General features: G+C 41.3%; 1 protein-coding gene across 4 annotated transcripts in view; it reads left to right on the top strand.

The window, feature by feature from the left end:
- Positions 1-18,260, top strand: part of TNFRSF19 (TNF receptor superfamily member 19) — a 102,716-nt gene that overhangs the window by 30,536 nt on the left and 53,920 nt on the right. For all 4 annotated transcript variants that reach the window (XM_084879433.1, XM_084879432.1, XM_084879431.1 and 1 more), the window contains exon 5: positions 10,532-10,710. In XM_084879433.1, the coding sequence (XP_084735559.1) occupies positions 10,532-10,710 (179 nt within the window). The remainder of the gene's footprint in view (positions 1-10,531; positions 10,711-18,260) is intronic.

Raw genomic sequence — 18,260 nt, 5'->3', positions numbered from 1 at the left:
AGCTAAATTCTTTTAGTTAATTACTAGTGAAGATGTGGACACCATGGCAGAATTCTTGGTTCATTGTGTCACTTTAGCTAAATAGGACACAATTTCCTCTTCAATACATTTGACTGTGCGTTTTACTGAGATAAAAGAAGTAGGTTCTAATAACCAGAAACCAATAAATGTCATTATTTATTATTAGTGTTTATTATATTTTATTAAAAGGCTAGAATTATTAAAGCCTATACTTTTAGTATTAATTAAAAAGAATTGAAAGTTTACTAAAGATTTAAAAATAAAGCATTGATGCTCTGACGGGTTTGGCTCAGTAGAGATAGAGTGTTGGACTGAAGGGTCCCAGGTTCGATTCCGGTCAAGGGCATGTACCGTGGTTGCAGGCACATCCCCAGTGTTGGGTGTGCAGGAGGCAGCTGGTCAATGTTTCTCTCTCATTCATGTTTCTAACTCTCTATCCCTCTTTCTTTCTCTCTGTAAAAAAAAAAAAAAAAAAAAAAAATCAATAAAATATATTTTAAAAATAAAGTATTGATAACAGAAAGTGGTAATGCTCACATACTTAGACTTTTCTTTCTTAAAATGAATATTATCATCTGAGAATCTCAGAGGAAAGGCGGGGGTGGCTGGGTGGGAAGAGATCAACCAAAGAACTTGTATGCATATACAAGTTATTGGACACAGACAATAGGGTGGTGAAGACCTGGGATGAGATCAGGCTAGAAGAGATCATTGTGGGGGATAGGAATGGGGCATGTGGAATACTTTCAACAATAAAGATTTAAAACAAAACTAAAACATTGAAAATAAATAAATTGCAATTACGGAAAAATAAATGAATGTTACCATTGCTAGTCAAGAAGTAGAGCTCAATGGTCTCTTAAGTAATGATGCTCCAAGAGAGTAGTTCTTTTCCAAACCAGGGTTTTGAACATTTCTTTGACAATGCAAGTATTACCAGTCTCCCCAGACTGCGTGTATGTTACTCCCAGGGTTATTTTAAAATATATTCATTTTAGCCATTATTTGTTAAGAAACACTATGTGTGTATGCTAGCATATTTCCAAGTCATGGATATTCTTGGGGCTCTTCTTTTTTGAGAGCAGGTTCAGAAATATATATCTTTTTGCTTTATTTTCTGACCTTTTGAAGATGTTACTAGTTGTGGAGAATTGATGTATCATTTTTGTTGTTGTTCTAAATAAAGCATCAAAGTCTTCTTGTTAGAAAAGGAACAAAACTTTTTATTTTTATTTAAAGTTACTTTTAATAGAGAAGTCACTTTTTGCCCCTACAGACTGCCATTATTTAAAGTTGAGTGTTGTCATTCATAGATTTTTGATCAATGATCTACAAACACCAGGACACTAAGATTTATACATTCCACAGTAATTCCTGGTGCAGGGCCTCTCTCTGGTTGTTGTGTTAAATAAGTGGTGGCTTTCCATATCCTGAGCTTTGCCTTTGGATTGAAACTGGCTGACCTTCACCCTGCCGTTGTGGCTCAATGGTTAAGTTTTGACCTATGAACCAGTTGGTTATGGGTCAGGGCACATGCGCATGTTTGTAGGCCCGATCCCCAATAGGAGGCATGCAGGAGGCAGCTGATCAATGATTTTTGTCATTGATGTTTCTATCTCCCTCTCCCTGACCCTTCCTCGATTAAATCAATAAAAATATATTTTTTAAAAGAAAAAAACTGGCTGACCTTCAAACTCTGTGTGACATCTACTTAACTGTAGCATCTCAGCTGATATATTTTAATTTATGGATTTTAGTAACATGCATTTTCAAACATAGATTTTGTTCTGTTGGTTATATAAATATTCTTTATAGAAGATCTGCATATCTAGGATCAGTGAACAAAGTAGTTAAAAATGCAATAGTGCCCAGGAAGAAAATAGACTATGATATTTCCACCCCTCAAAAGTTCTTCATTTCCCAAATCTCTGTGAAAATCTAAATGAAACTTTATAGATGCCAAGTTGAATAAATGATTTCTAAGAAATGCTCCCTAACTTTCATTCTTTGAACCCAGAGACTATAACCTCAATATTATTTCTGGAGATTCAAACCAGAGGTTGAAGGTATTATCAGCTCTAATATTTTTTATTTTTTACTTATTTATTTATTTTTTAATATATTTTATTGATTTTTTACAGACAGGAAGGGAGAGGGATAGAGAGCTAGAAACATCGATGAGAGAGAAACATCGACCAGCTGCCTCTCGCACACCCCCTACTGGGGATGTGCCCCGCAATCAATGTACATGCCCTTGACCGGAATCGAACCTGGGGCCTTTCAGCAGACCGACGCTCTATCCACTGAGCCAAACCAGTTTTGGCTAATATTTTTTATTTTAAAAAATCTATCCCCTACACTAGCTGGTTTGGCTCAGTGAATAGAACATCTACCTGCAGACTGAAGGGTCCCTAGTTCAAATCTGGTCAAGGGCACATGCCTGGGTTGCAAGCTCGATCCCCAGTTGGGGGTGTGCAGAAGGCAGTGGATCAATGATTCTCTCTCATCATTGATGATTTTCTCCTTCTCTCTTCCTCTCTGAAATCAATTAAAAACTACATATAAAAAAAAGTCAAGGGTAAAATTTAGTCTTTTTATTAAGACAACTTTTTATTAATTGTCAGATGACTACATTTATAAATAATGAATTGCTTTTTACCTAAAATGCTAAATATCCTACCTAATAAAAGAGTAATATGCAAATTAACCCCAACCAAGATGGCTGCAGCCACAGAGAGCAGTTGAGAGGCTTGGGTTTCCCAGGCAATAGAGGAAGCCAAGCTTTCCACACACCGTGGTTGGCCTAGGCCTCCATTCAAGGATACAAAGTTTCAATTATAGAAGATAAATTTCAAGAAAAATATCAGCATCCACAGAGCTGGAGAGAACAGGCTAGGGGAGGAAGCCAAGCTTTCCACCTGTCCTGGCTGGCCTGGGCCTCCACTCAAGGCTACAAAGTTTCAATTATAGAAGGTAAACCAATCCAAACAGAAATGACTGCCACCACAGAGCGAGCAGGAGGCTTGGCTCTGCTCCAGGCTACAAAGTTTCAATTGTAGAAAGTAAATATATCCCAGATACCAGGGCCTCTGCTTGGGTCCCTGGGGGGCCTGGCCAGCCTGCAAACCACCACAGGCCCCTCACTCAGGCCACCCCACACCCCAAGGGAATCCCCACCCCGATCTAGGACACCCTTAAGGGAAAACCAGTTGGTTTCCACCCATGCACCAGGCCTCTATCCTATCTAATAAAAGAATAATCAGATTGACCATCACTCCAACACACTAGATGGCTGTCGCCATATGGTCAAAGATTCTGCCCCCATGTGGACACATGATGGCCACCACAAGATGGGCAGCATGGAAGGACAGTTGAGAGGGACCAGATCTGTAAGAGAAGGCAGTTGGAGGAGATCAACCCTGCAGGGGAGGGCAGTTAGGGGTGACCAGGCCGGCAGAGGAGGGAAGTTGGGGGTAAATGGGCTGGCAGGGGAGCAGTTAGACATCAATCAGGCTGGCATGGGAGTGGTTAGGGAGTGATCAGTCTGGCAGGCAAAAGCAGTTAGGGGCAATCAGGAAGACAGGCAGGCGAGCAGTTGGGAGCCAGCAGTCCTGATTGTGAGAGGGATGTCCGACTGCCCATTTAGACCCGATCCCACCTAAACGGGATCGGATCTAAACGGGCAGTTGAACATCCCTCCAGGGGTCCCAGATTAGAGAGGGTGCAGGCTGGGCTGAGGGATACCTCCCCACCCTGTGCTCGGATTTCATTCACTGGGCCTCTAGTATTATAGTAATACATATTATTATTCTACTTTCTATTTAAGACATATTGAAATGTGGCTATGTCACCAAGGACTGGATTGTTTATTTTATTTCATTTCAATTAATTAAATTTATGTTTTGCCACTTGAGGTCATGGCTGTTGTATTGGACAGTACTGTTCTAGAATCATGAACTTTCCTTCAGATGTTCTGACTGAGAACCCACTTCTGAAACAGAGAGCTATCCAAAACGCATTTACCTGCTGCGAGTGTGTGGTGCTGGAATTGCTTCCTGGTCAGCCTCCGTCCTCTTCTTTCTGCTTCGAGCCTCCATCCTGGCCACTGGTTTCAAAGCACCCACCTGTTTCTGCTCCTCTGTAGCTCCTGTTTGGTCTTGCGAAGTGGGTGCCATCCCTGTGGCTCCTCATACTAGGTGGTGCCTACCCTTTGTGTGCCTTCTTGTGCCATCCTGAGCAGTTTCATCCCATTAACTCTTTTGGTTTCCAGTTCCCTCCCTGAAAGCCCCAAGCATCACTTCTTATTTAGGTTCTTTTTAGTAATTCAGCTTACTAATTAGTTTTCTTATATCTCTGGGAAAACCGTGCCCCATCACTGAGCCATTTGGAGTCTGTTTTGAGATTTTATCCATTGAGCCATATTTAGTTGTTCTCTCTTCCTCTACAAGGTTTAATTTTTGAAAGTTTATGAGAAGGATAGTAATTGATAGTGTCTTTTTCCACTTCTGAGGCAAAAAAATACAAAATGTTGTTTACATTGCTCCATATGAAGTACATGCTGGGTGTCTGGAGCAGTGCATACGGGCAGGAGTATTGCACAGACATCCTTTTGGCTCATGAGAATAAGCACCATTGGTGTATGTGAGAGAGGACGAGTTTTGTTTCCTTGAGTGACTACATAGTTTTTACTTCTTACTCTAAAATTTGCTCAGCCACGGCCCCTCCTCTTTACTGAGCATTTGTGCCAACAATGTGCTTTTAACATGATTGCCTCCCAGCAGTAAATCAGGAAACTCATTTTTGGATAAACTACTTGAAACAGACTTCAAGTGTCTGGCATGATTTTCAAAGTAAGCTTTTCTAACCAATTATTGGGGTGACTTTGTTAATATGAGAAAATTAATTATTGTAAACAGCAGCATACTTCTCTCCACATGGTTGCATGTCTGGCTTCATATTTTTAAAGACATCTGCTTTTGGGAAAACTATTTTCATCCATCTGAAGAAAATCACACACACAAAAATCAATGCAATTTGCAAGCATGAAAAAGATTCATTTTTGCCATTTAATTGCTATGTTGCTCACTTTATGTTTGATTGTCCTAATCGAACCCTGTGGTGTTTGGAAAATATTAACAAGCTCTAGCTTGTAATTTTCCTTATAAAAATTTAACTACAGATTTTCATAAACTGAGAGTTGTCAGGGGGTATGTCTTTGGTGTTGTTTTATGAAAGGAAATTTAAAAAGCTGATTTCTAAACACCAGCCATGTAAATCTAATTTGTCATTTTCATTTGTATGCCCTAGATTTTCTCCACAAGTAACTTCTTCTTTGTGCAGACTTGAACTTTTAAAGTTCAAAGAACCAAATGTAATAGCTTATTGGCTGTACAAATAAATAGAGCTTTAGACCCAAGGCCCCAGAATGTGTTTTCTGGACAGTTGATGGTCTGTGAGGATCCTGTGGCCTGAGGAGCTGCTCCTCGGAAATGTAGGGATAGGTGGGATCCACTTGTGTTTTTGTTCAGTGCTGGATTTGCAGAGGGAGAAAAGGGAGAAGGGGATTTGAGGACTGTTTACTTTGAGTCATTTTGCTACTGGGAAGCCACCAAATGTGGCCTAAAAGTATCGGGCAGAGTGACAGAGCTACTCCTGCCGCCAGCTTGGGTGGAAGCAGCCCAGATGGATCCGGCCCTCTCTTGCCCTGAAATCATAGCAAAAAAAGGCTGCTCACACCTCCACCCCCACTCCAGACAGACCCTCACCCTTATTTGTCCCCACACCCAGTCCTCCCCACCAGACCAGCAGGATCTAACCAAGCGGGAGACATTTTCATAAACTTTACACAGTTTCGCTCCCTGGAATAAAATAAAAATAACTTTAGGAAATACTGCCTTAAACAAAATACATCGATTTGTTTATACAGCAAGCACTTATTACTCACCAGCCTATTGTGTATTATTAAAAAAAAATTCAGTGATGAAAATAGTAAGGTCGACTTCGTTCAGGACCTTCACAGTAGATGTAGGGACAGTGCAATGAGATTTACAGCAGGGAGAGAGGTTGGGCTTGACTCCAAATACAGCATGGGCAAGGGGGAACTAGAACCAAAGAGCAGGGTGAGGGTCAGGAATGAGGGGATTTCTGGCTAAAGCCGACCTGACATGGTGTTCAGGCATCACCTTGGGGATGGGGGAGGATAAGGAACTCTATCAGATATTGAGGGTGGGGCTCCTGGTTAAATTGACTTAGTGAAAGTCTTGCCAAAATTGGATTTTGCAAGGGCTAGCACAGATGGGCCTAGGAGAAGCTTCAGGAACCTACTAAAGTTTGATCAAGCAAAGAATCCTTGTCAGTACCAGGTGCTATGATAGGCTCTTGGGAAAGAGTGGTAAAGGGAGATGTCAAGTACAAAGAATTGCTAACTTATTGCATGATTTTCAGAACTAGGAATCCTACAGCAATGTTGTTGTTGTTTTTAATTGTATTTTAAAAAATGTGTGTATCTATTTTCCCACATCAACATTTATTAGTAAAAAGATTTTCTCAGGGATTCAGGGGAGGTATTTCCTTCAAGTTTTTAAGATGCCAGGTGCCTGAATATAGTCTTTATTTACTCAGAAATAAAGACTATAGGATTATTTTAAAGCCCAAGTACATACCTTCAATTGCTATTAATGGAAGACCATGTTCCAAAATAAATAAATAAATAAAACACACATATCTTATTCTGAAGCCCAGGCCAATGACTGACTTACTCTTCCCTATCCTCCTTATCCTTCCTTGCCAAACACACACATACACACACACACACACACACACACACACACACATATGCACACACACCACAGAGTCCTTCTCATGAAATAATGAGGAGAACCCTAGTACAACTGGGAAAGTGTCATGATTTTGGGCCAGTGTAGAATAGACCCTCAATTTTTTTCATGACACCCTCATTCTACAAAATATGATGACATGTAAATGACACAGAGTGATCTATGGCAAAAATGCATTGGTTAAAATAGTTCTGTGTATAATGTAAACTCCAGGATACAGTCAGGATTCAAAAATAAGCATAAAGTCTCTGATCCTTTTCAAAATATAAAACTCACATTTATATTTGTTCAAGTTCATTTCTATTTGGATCATTTAATCTAGTTTCTTAGGACTGGAGAGACGAAGTGAATCCTTGGAGACAATGACACTCAGCAAGAACAGGAAATGACAGTTGACTTCCTGCCAGGGGTGTGAAAACAGCAGAACTGTTCACATATACACAGAAGTCCCTAGTTTTTTGTATTATAGCATATTGCAGCAGTTGGCTCAATCAGATAAAGTTAAATTATATTTTAACTAGAAGCCCGGTGCACAAATTTGTGCATGGGTGGGGTCCCTCAGCCTGGTCAGTGATTGGGGCAATTGGGGCATTTGGGGTCAGCTGGTGGGGGAGGGGAGGTGAAAGACTGTGGAAGGTTGGCTGTGGGAGCACCCTGACCACCAGGGGGCAGCTCCTGCATTGAGCATTTTCCCCCTGGTGGTCAGTGCATGTCATAGCAACCGATCGTTCAGGTGACCAGTTGTAATGGTTGCTTAAGCTTTTATATTGTATATATATAGATTACCCTTTTTTAAAAGGCAGGCAATTGCGATTCATTTTAGAGAAATTTTTATTTAGTAAAAATGTTTTAAATGAAAGGCAATGTTTTAAGTAACCTTGAAAAAATTGGGGTCTGAAGATTCCCTGTTCCCAGTGATTATACATTAATCAGAAAAGTTGCCATAGGTCTCATGTATTTGATGAATGCCCACTCGGTGCTTCATTTACAGTTTAGAGGCTTAAAAGGTTTTGCTGCTTATTCCTCAAAACAACTTTGTAGGGCAGGTGTTATTATCTCCATGTCTCTGAGGATCAGAGAGTTTCTAAAATAACTTAGCTGACAAGTGGTAGAGTTGGCATTTAAACTCATGTGACTTTAGCTTCAATGTAGGAAAATACACACTTTCTCTCCTCTACCAACTTGGCTTGAAAAACAAAATGTCAAACTTTACTCCCAGTTAATATACCTCTTCTGTCTCTTTCTCCTTTCTCTTCCTTTGTTTTCCCTTTTACTCTCCCTTTTCCCCATCTTTGTTGTGTTTTCACTTGTATATGAGACCCTTACCATCCAAGCTGTCTGGATCAAATCATGATTTTGAAAAATTGTCTTTGTGGAGATGGTGAGCCTGTGAATGGGGAGGTCCAAGCCGTCCAGGGGCTGCCCAGGGGTTACATGCTTGCCTTGATCCTATGAGATGGGGTGGAGCCTCCCTTCCATACTTAAAGAAAGCCTTTGGATTAGCTGAGCTTTCTCAACAGCTAAAGTTCTCAGCACAGACACGCTTCTCTCTCCAGGCAGATCCATACTGCCCAGGGACAGAGCACACACACACACACACACACACACACACACACACACACACAAAGTATTGGTCTCTCCACAAAGACCTAATACATGATCCAAGGAAATATTTTTGAATTTCTTTATATATCTTTATTTTTTTTATTACTAGAGTAATGGATGCTTTTTGCAAAAGATACCTAAATTATTACAGAATTATAAAAATTGAGAATAGTAATTCAATTTCTCTAATTCCTGTTAATGGTTTTAAAGGAATTCTAATTTGTGAATTAGTTCTTCAAATCAAGTGGTTGGGTTTTTACCTCCTGCCTGTGCTTTGGTTTAGAACAATTGTGTAGCTAGAGCACTCAGAATTAAGAAGGTGAAAAGAATTGCTTTTTTTTTTAAATCATCCTATCTTTGTTTTGCATGTTCAAGGTATACATTTGAAAGATAGGCAGAGTAAACAAAAGAAAAGAAGGTTTCACTCCTCCAAAATGTAAATTAGTCCATTAGTTAAAAAAAAAAAAATAACATTCCATATTATAGATTGGAATGTTATTACTAATATCTTTATTGAGTAGTTTATTGACTATAGGTTACACTGTCCTTTGTGTTGGTTTTGATTTAATTTTTGGTTAGTAAATATTGCCTAGATAACTATGTATGTAAATATGGATGAAGGAATTAAAATATATAAATTCTATTAAAAATGAGAATTTGAGCTAGTTAAGATTTGCATTCTGGCATCCGTATTTACATCTGAGGAGGCTAAGCCTGAGGCATTTTGTTAAAGCCCTTACTCCCTCTGAGCATACAGTCTTGTGTGTGGATTGGATTAGCATGCTCTTGTATACACATTCTTCTTGTAGTTCTCAGGCTGCTGACTTTTTTTTTTTTTTTTTTTTTTTTTTTAATGACCAACCATTTATAGCAACCATCATAAAGTATAGATAAACAGTGTTAATATTTGGTATGTAATCTTTCAGACTTCTTCCTGTGTATATGTCAGATAAAGTAACTGTCCGATCCTAGTGTTATGAGTCTAACTCTGGAATTAAATTGTGTAGATTCAAATCCTGGTTTTAACATTAGCTATGTCACCTTGGTTAAGGTGCAGTCCTTCTGGGAAGCTCCATAATTATATCCATGAAATTGAATAATGATAGTGCTTATCTCATTGGGAAAGGAGTATGAATTAATGAGAAAATAAGTATAAAGTGCTTGGCATAGAATAAGCACCCAATAAATGTTAGTATTCAAATGTTAGTACTCAAGAAATAGGATCATACTTCTAATTCTGTATTATGCTAAATTATTTTTTGAACAATCACAAATACACATCTGCCTCATTCTTTTTATGGTTGCATTATAATTACATTAGGTGATCTGCTGTAATTTGTTTACTAGTAGTTCCCAAACACGTGGAAAGGATCATAATGTGGGTCAAAGAGCCATTTGTTTTGCCCATTCTTGGAAGAGTACTATGTTCTGACATCCAAGTTCAGAGACACTTAAGAGCTTCAGCACCACACAGGTTTATCCAAACAAGAATGTAATGTTTTTTAGAGAAATATGTAAGAATCTTCCTACTATCAGACAATGTTAAGCTGCTGAACATTTAGGGTGCTCTCTACTGGATAGACTTCTGGGTTTGTAAACTTGTGAAATTTCATATTATGGTTATCCTCATTTTCTAAAATACCATTGTTGATATCAAAGTACTTGTTTTCTGCCTTGATAAGTGAATACTGAATATTCACTGACTTTAATCTCAGTATTTTCCTGACTTTAGTCTCTGAACATTCACAAGACTGGCTTAATTAGAAAAGGGATAAGTGCCATAATTCTGCCATAACCTACAATAATGCAGCAGTGGGGGTCCTGGAGAACCATTATTATTCAAATGATGGTGGCTTCTTGAATAAAGTGGATGATTAAGTATACCTCTCAGAGTAAGAGAGATGATTAGCAGTGGGAGACACATTTGAACTTGCTTAGAGAGCTGCCTTTGTCTCCAGGAGGGCTGGCACTCAGTAATCACTAGAACAGGTCTCCCTTTCACCCCGGCCTCTTTCCTTTTTCCTGCTTGCAGTGTTTGAATAGCTTTCTATTGCCTGTTAACCCCCCAGGAATGTGGCTTTGGCTACGGGGAGGATGCTCAGTGTGTGACTTGCCGGCTGCACAGGTTCAAGGCGGACTGGGGCTTTCAGAAATGCAAGCCGTGCCTGGACTGTGCAGTGGTGAACCGCTTCCAGAAGGCAAACTGTTCTGTCACCAGTGATGCTGTCTGCGGGGACTGCTTGCCAGGGTAGGTTGGATGATTTTCCCCCTTGTAATTATTCTATTGTTCTTAACCAGGCGTTTTTTGTTTCCTTTCCCAAATGTGGATGCGCACTGATATTAACCCGAACACATTTGTTAGGTGTACATGAGTTTGTATCTCAACAGTAACCACTAGATTCTTGGTGCCGATGCCATGGACTGTGACAGGCGCTTGTTATAAATAAAATGAGTAAATATACTAAGAAAGGAATAATGTCACAGAATTCTAAAAAGTTTCTATAATAAAAGCCTAATATGTTAATTGTCTGACCATTTGACTGTTCTACCAGTCACTATGACACTATGCTGTGCACTGACCACCAGAGGGCAGACGCTCCAACCAGTAGGTTAGCTTGTTGCTGGGGTCCGGCTAATCTGGACTGAGTGAGATGGGCCAGACACACCCTGGAGCTCTCCTACAGTCCCTCCATGGCCCTAGTTGTGCACCCGTGGGGTCCCTTGGCCTGCCCTATATTCTCTCACAACCCAGGACCCCTCAGGGGATGTCAGAGAGCCGGTTTCGGCCCAATCACCGCAGGCCAGGCCAAGGTACCCCACTGGTGTACAAATCGATGTATCCTATATGATAAAAGGCGAATATGAAAATAGACTGACTGGTGGAACAACTGAACAACCAAACAACCAGTTGCTATGATGTGCGCTGACCACCAGGGGGTGCAAATGTAACATGGTGGGAATCAGCAGCAGGCAGCAGAGCATGGAACATGGTGGGTGTCGGCTGAGGCTGTTGGTGGAGCAGGTGAGCGCCAGACCAATGCAGGGCTCCAGGTCACTGTCATCAGGGTAAGCCTCTGGTGGTTACTGAAAATTCTTTGCTCCCGCGTGCCATGGTCCCACCTGGCACTCACACCCGCTGCCAGCCCTGGAGCCGCCTTTCACACCCGCTGCCAGCGCTTGGCACTGGTCCCAATCACTTGGCGCCTTCAGGGGATGCGAAGGGCAGCTGCCAGCCCCAATCGCCCCTGGGGGCTTCTCCACCTCCCCCTGCTCCTGAGGGGTGATTGGGGCAGCAATACTGGCGCCGGCCCCAATAGCTCCGCGCCATCAGCAGATGCGAGCAGGGCTGACAGCATGTGGGAGTGGCATTAGCAGGAGCAGGGCTGCCAGCAGACAGGGTATTGGGAGCCATGGTGGGAGAGGCCAAGTAGGGGCATGGAGGATGGGCCAAGACCCGCCCCTGTGCCCACTGCAGCCTCACAGCCCACTGTTCCTTTCAAGGTGCATGAATTCAAGCCCTGGGCCCCTAGTACCAATAATAAAGAAAACATGAACAAATGTACCAAAGAATGAACAGCCAATTCACATACATTCATCCTCATTGGGGATCCAAGAAATGCAAAACATGACCATGCACTCATTTCAATGGATACAGTGGAACTTGGTTTCTCCAACTTAATTCCTTCTGGAAGGCTGTTAGAGTAGCAATTTGTTCGAAAACCAACTTGTTCTTTCCCACGAGAAATAATGTAAATTGAATTAATCCATTCCAGACCCACAAATGATTTTCTGTTTTAACCTTTATACTACTATATACAGTACATGTCTAATGTGCTGTTTAATTTGTAAATACATATTTCTTAAATTTTCAAACCACCTTTCCCTCACCCCCAACTAAGAATTTAAAAAATATATATTTTATTGATTTTTTAAAGGAAGGGAGAGAGATAGTTAGAAACAGAGAGAGAAACATCAATCAATTGCCTCCTGCACACCCCCTACTGGGGATGTGCCTGCAACCAAGGTACATGCCCCTGACCAGAATCGAACCTGGGGCCTTTCAGTCCACAGGCTGACCCTCTATCCACTGATCCAAACTGGTTTAGGCCCAACTAAGAAATTTTAATCTATCACTGCCTCTGAAATTCTATCACTGGCTCACCACTTTTCCTTTATCCAGATCAACAATAGTTTCTCTACCTATTCAATTGCCTGTGATTGCTGTTTTGTGAGCACTTTCACACTCTTGGCAACATTATCACTCTTTTTTTTTTTTTTTAAATGTATTTCTTTTATTGATTTTAGGGAGGAAGGGAGAGGGAGAGAGATAGAAACATCAGTGATGAGAGAGAATTATTCATGGGCTGCCTCCTGCACGCCCCCCACTGGGGATCGAGCCCACAACCTGGGCATGTGCCCTTAACCGAAATTGGACCCTTCAGTCCTCAAGCCGATGCTCTATCCACTGAACCAAACCAGTTAGGGCAACATTAGCACTCTTGATGGCCTCTTCAAGTTTTAAAATTGTCAGCAACTAAAGCATTCTCTCCTTTGTTTGTTACCTGAGAGATGCTTTTTGTCATTCTGAGGTATCAGCATGAAAGGGGTTTCAAGTTCAAATTGGAAGTTTGGTCTACAACTGAGACATTTTTTTCTGTGAACAACTTAGTTAAGAATCAAACTGTTCTAAGTGGGAGATGTTTGAGAACCAAGGTTTGACTGTATTTGTCCAGCAGCCATGAAGCATTGCTTTAGATAAAGCTGTTACCAGTAGAAGTGGCATTCTTGGGGTGCGTCAAGGAAAATAATTTTTTGAGGCCCCCAAAGGAGGATGGGGTTTGTGTAAAGCTTTGTTGATGATGTGAAATTAAGGGGTTCCCATCCAAGGTCCCATCTCTGTACCTCTCACCATGGAAGAAGTCCAATTTTGTATTCAACAGGGCCAGAATTAAGGCCACTATCCAGAATTTCTATTTGACATTGAAGTCCAGTCCAGTTCAGCATCTGGCTAGCTTAGCCTGTGTTTCCAGCTGCAGTCCATTGTGTGTGGGGTGGCTGCTTAAGGTCACATGGCTATGAGAGAGAACAGGAAAGCACACTAGTGAGTATGGGCCATGGAGCTAGAGAGCCAAGAGCAAAAGAGAACAAGAGAGTGGGAACTCTGGGGATTATGTATTCCCAAAATTTCATGGGCTTGCTTTGGGGTCCACCCCACTGTCCAATTGACTGTTCTCCAGGTTAGACTGACAGGCAAGTATTCCCTTCTCCCCTTCACCTTACCCCCTTCTTTGTTCATCCCTTCCTACAGTAGTTCCCTGGGGAGTGTGAAGCTGTAGGTTCCTGGTGAAGATGCCTATATGACCATGCTTATAATGTCTGGGCTCCCCTTTGCTTTCTTCCTATTATTATTAATAAACTAGCTAATTATATCCTAATAAGGTTTTTAAAAAATATGAACAGTAAATATTAAAGAAGTACCATAATTATGCAGAAAGACAGAAGATGATTTCTGTGGGGTGGGGGCGGGGGGAAGAAACCTACAGTACTAAGGGGGATTAGGTACGCCTCATGGAATGGATCGATAAGTTGCAGTAGTAGGCCAGATTACTGAAAAGGGGAGATCTGAGCAAAGATTTGAAGCAATTAACAGAGCAGATGTGTGGGGAAGAGCACTGTAGATACAGGGAACCGCTAGAGGCAGGTCCCCAAGGTGGACATGAAACTGGTATTTTTAAGAAGCTGCAAAGAGACCAGGGTATCTTCAGGAGGAAGAAAGAGTTGAGTAGGAAAAGAGAGGGTGGAAGGGAGTGGACACATATGAATAGTGAAAACCTTAAATGTTGAAAATGAACCCAGGTCATGGAAGGAAAGGAGAACTAGACTGGGCCAGGTGGAGAGGCAAAGCCCAGGAGGAGGCATTTTAAGTTTTTAAGTGTCCTGGGTGAGCACTGGGTAGCTGTGCCAGATAAAATAGGCAGTTGGGGGATAAACTCCGTATAAAGAGTGGGGCTTAGGGAGGCATGGGTGATGATCTGTTAGGGAATGATAGGCATTACCCACCAAGTAAAAAGGAAGAGAGACAAAGCATAATATCAGAATACTTTGATGGGAGTAGAGTGCAGCCTTGTTACCAACCAAAGATGGAAGAGAGAAAACCCAGGATTCCTGGTGCTGTGGAAAACAGGCTTGTTGCAGAGATAAAACAATCAGTAACAACAACATTACAGGAGAAGCAAACATTAATTATTTCTAATGTGCCAGTCACTTGGTTAAGTACTTTATGTGAGTGATGTACTATAATGTTTGCAGTGTCTTAAACATGAAGAAAGTGAGCCTTATCAAGGCTGAAGTTTATTCAGGCAAAATCACTTAGCCAGCATGTAGTGAAGCTTCGAGTCACATCCAGGAATCTAATGTAATAAGCCATGCTCTAACTCACTGCAGAGGAAGGACTCTAGCTGGACTTGGCCAGAACATGCCCACAAAATTGGGATGCTTTTGATCAAATGGCATGGTGATAGCTCTGGGGCCCTTGTTGAAGCCAGAAGAGGAAAAAATGTTTTGGACCTGAAAGGCAGAAGTAGAAAATAGCCTGTGGCTCAAGCATGGCCTTATGCAAAGACTCAACACTGAAACTGTTTAAAAAGTAATGGTCTAACACCAAAAGCATAAGCAACCAAATAAAAAAATACTTAATTAAATTTTAAATCTTTTGTGCTTCAATAGATACCATCAAGAAAATAAAAAGACAACCCACATAATTAGAGAAACTATTTGTAAATTATATATGTGATAATTTCTTATCTAGAATATATAAAGAACTCTTACAACTCAATAATAAAAATGCAAATAAGCAAATTAAAGTATGGGCAAAGGATTTGGTTACACTTTCCTCCAAAGAAGATATGCAAATAGTCAATAAACACATGAAAAAATGCTTAACATTATTAGCAACCAGGAACATGCAAATTAAAACTGCATACTTCACACCCAATAGGATGGCTAGTACCAAAAATACAAACTATAACAAGTGTTGGTGAGGAAACAGAGAAATTAGAACCTTCATACACTATTGAAGGGAATGTAAAATGGTGCAGCCATTTTGCAAAAGTGTGGCAGTTCCTCAAGTTAAACATAATTACCATGTGACCCAGCAATTCTGCTCTTAGATATGTAACCAAGATAATTGCAAATACATCCATGAAAAAACATGCACACAAATGTTCATAGCAGCATCCTACCTAATAAAAGACTAATATGCAAATTAACCACCACTCTGTTATACCCACAAGCCATGCCCACAAGCCACACCCACAATCCAATCAGAGCGAGTATTCAAATAAATCCAACCAAGATGGCTGAGGCCACGAAGAGCATGGGGGAGGCTTGGGTTTCCCCGGCGATGGAGAAAGCCAAGCTTTCCACCTGCCCTTGCCGGCCTAGGCCTCCACTCAAGGCTACAAAGTTTCAATTATAGAAGGTAAATAAATCCAAACAGAAAAGGCTACTGCCACATAGCAAGCAGAAAGCTTGGCTCTGCCCCAGGCTTCAAAGTTTCAACTGTAGAAGATAAATATATCCCAGATACCAGGGCCTCCACTTGGGTCACCAGGGGCATGGCTGGCCTGCAAACCACCACAGGCGCCTTGCCCAGGCTGCCCCATGCCCCAAAGAAACCCCCACCCTGATCTGGGACACCCTTCAGGGCAAATCAGCTGGCCCCCACCCCTGCACCAGGCCTCTATCCTATCTAATAAAAGAGTAATATGCAGATTGACCATCACTCCAACACACAAAATAGCTGCCTCCATGTGGTCAAAGATCCTGCCCCCATGTGGACACAAGATAGCCAGCAGGGGAGGCAGTTGGGAGGGACCAGGCCTACAAGGGAGGGCAGTTGTGGGCGATTAGGCCAGCAGGGAAGGGTAGTTGGGAGGGACCAGGCCTGCAAGGGAGGGAAGTTGGGGTGACCAGGCCTGCAGTGAATGGCAGTTGTGGGGGGGGACCCAGGCCTTCAGGGGAGGGCAGTTAGGGGTGACCAGGCCTGCAGGGAAGGGCAGTGAGGGGTAAATAGGCTGGCAGGGGAACAGTTAGGCATCAATAAGGCTGGCAGCAGAGTGGTTACAGGGTGATCAGGCTGGCTGGCAGAAGCTGTTGGGGCAATCAGGAAGGCAGGCAGATAAGCAATTGGGAGCCAGCAGTCCTGGATTGGAGAGGGATATCTGACTACCCTCAAGGGGTCCCAGATTGGAGAGGGTGTAGGCTGGGCTGAGGGGCACCCTTCTCCATGCACAAATTTTGTGCACTGGGCCTCTAGTTATGCATAATAGTCAAAAGTGGAAACAATCCAAATGTCCCTCAACTGATGAATGGATAAGCAAAATGGAGTATATTTAAACATTTTAATTTTACTCAGCAATAAAAAGGAATGAATTACTGATACATGTCACAAAATGGATGAACCTAGAAAACAATGTTAAACGAAAGAAGCCACTTACAAAAGACCAACTATTGTATGATCCCATTGCATGAAATATCCAGAACAGGCAAATTTATAAAGACAGAAAATAAGCTAGTAGTTATCTAGGGTTGGTGGTGATAGTGGTGGTGGCGGTGTGTCAGGAAAATGGGGGTGGGGTACAGAGGTTTCTTTGGCATGATGAAAACGTTTTAAAATGGATTGTACCTGATGGCTACACAAATCCATGAATATATTAAGACCATTTAATTATGTGTTTTAACTCCATGGATTCTATGGTTTGTAAAATATTTCAATAAATCTGTTATTTAATTAAAAAGTAATGGTCTAAAATCTCAGAAACATTGATACCTATTAATATCATTACCCAAAATTTAGACCTATGCAAATCTATTTGAGGAGAATACACTAAATATCTTTATTATTCCTTTCTACAATTTTGATAAAAGCATGTCTGTGTATGTCTGCTGTCTTCTTCTGGAGGACAGGAAGAAGAAAAGGTCCACAGGAGATAATGCCCACCATATGCCTGACTTAAGGGCTGAGGGCTGAGGTAGGCAGTGCCCAGAGAGAGTTGGGGAAAGCACAGGGTACAAGGACTAGGTTTCCACGAAGAAAGAGATATGCTGCTGCAGTGTGGAAGAGGGTATGGTCTCCCCAGGCGCTCCCATCAAATGTGCTTCCCCTGCTTAACCTGTTGTCATCTCAGCCCATGGCTTTTAGTTTCCACAGTGTTTGCTCATTCTTTAAGTGCTTACGAGTAGATGCAGGAAAGTCAGAAATGAGTAGATATTTGAATGATTTTTCACAGTTTACTTATAAGATTAGTCTAAAATTACATCTTTTTCTAAGTTAGCATGAATGTATGAGGCAGATAATAATCACATAGTGACTTTTACTCAAGTTTTCCAGAGTGTTTTAAAAGTGTTCATCTAATCCGGCTGGCATGCTCAGTGGTTGCGTGTTGACCTATGAACCAGGAGGTCACGGTTCAATTCCCAGTCAGGGCACATGTCCGGTTTGTGGGCTCAATCCCCAGTGTGTGGCATGCAGGAGGCAGCCTATCAATAATTCTCTATCATCATTGATGTTTCTATTTCTCTCTCCCTCTTTCTTCCTCTCTGAAATCAATAAAAATATATTTTAAAAAATAAAAGTGCTCATTTGGCTTAAAATATGATTTGCAAATATTTTCTCCCATATTGTAGGTTGCTCTTTACTGTTGATTGTATATTTTATTTTTAATTTTAGAGGGAATCATTATTTTATTATAATTTAAAACTAATTTTAGTGTGACTTACTTTTTAACCATTTTATTA

The sequence above is a fragment of the Pipistrellus hanaki genome (assembly GCF_964339955.1).
Source record: "Pipistrellus hanaki genome assembly, chromosome: 3".
In the NCBI taxonomy this organism is placed as follows: Eukaryota; Metazoa; Chordata; class Mammalia; order Chiroptera; family Vespertilionidae; genus Pipistrellus; species Pipistrellus hanaki.
The sequence above is the reverse complement of the archived record's forward strand: the minus strand, read 5'-3'. Positions and strand labels throughout refer to the sequence as shown.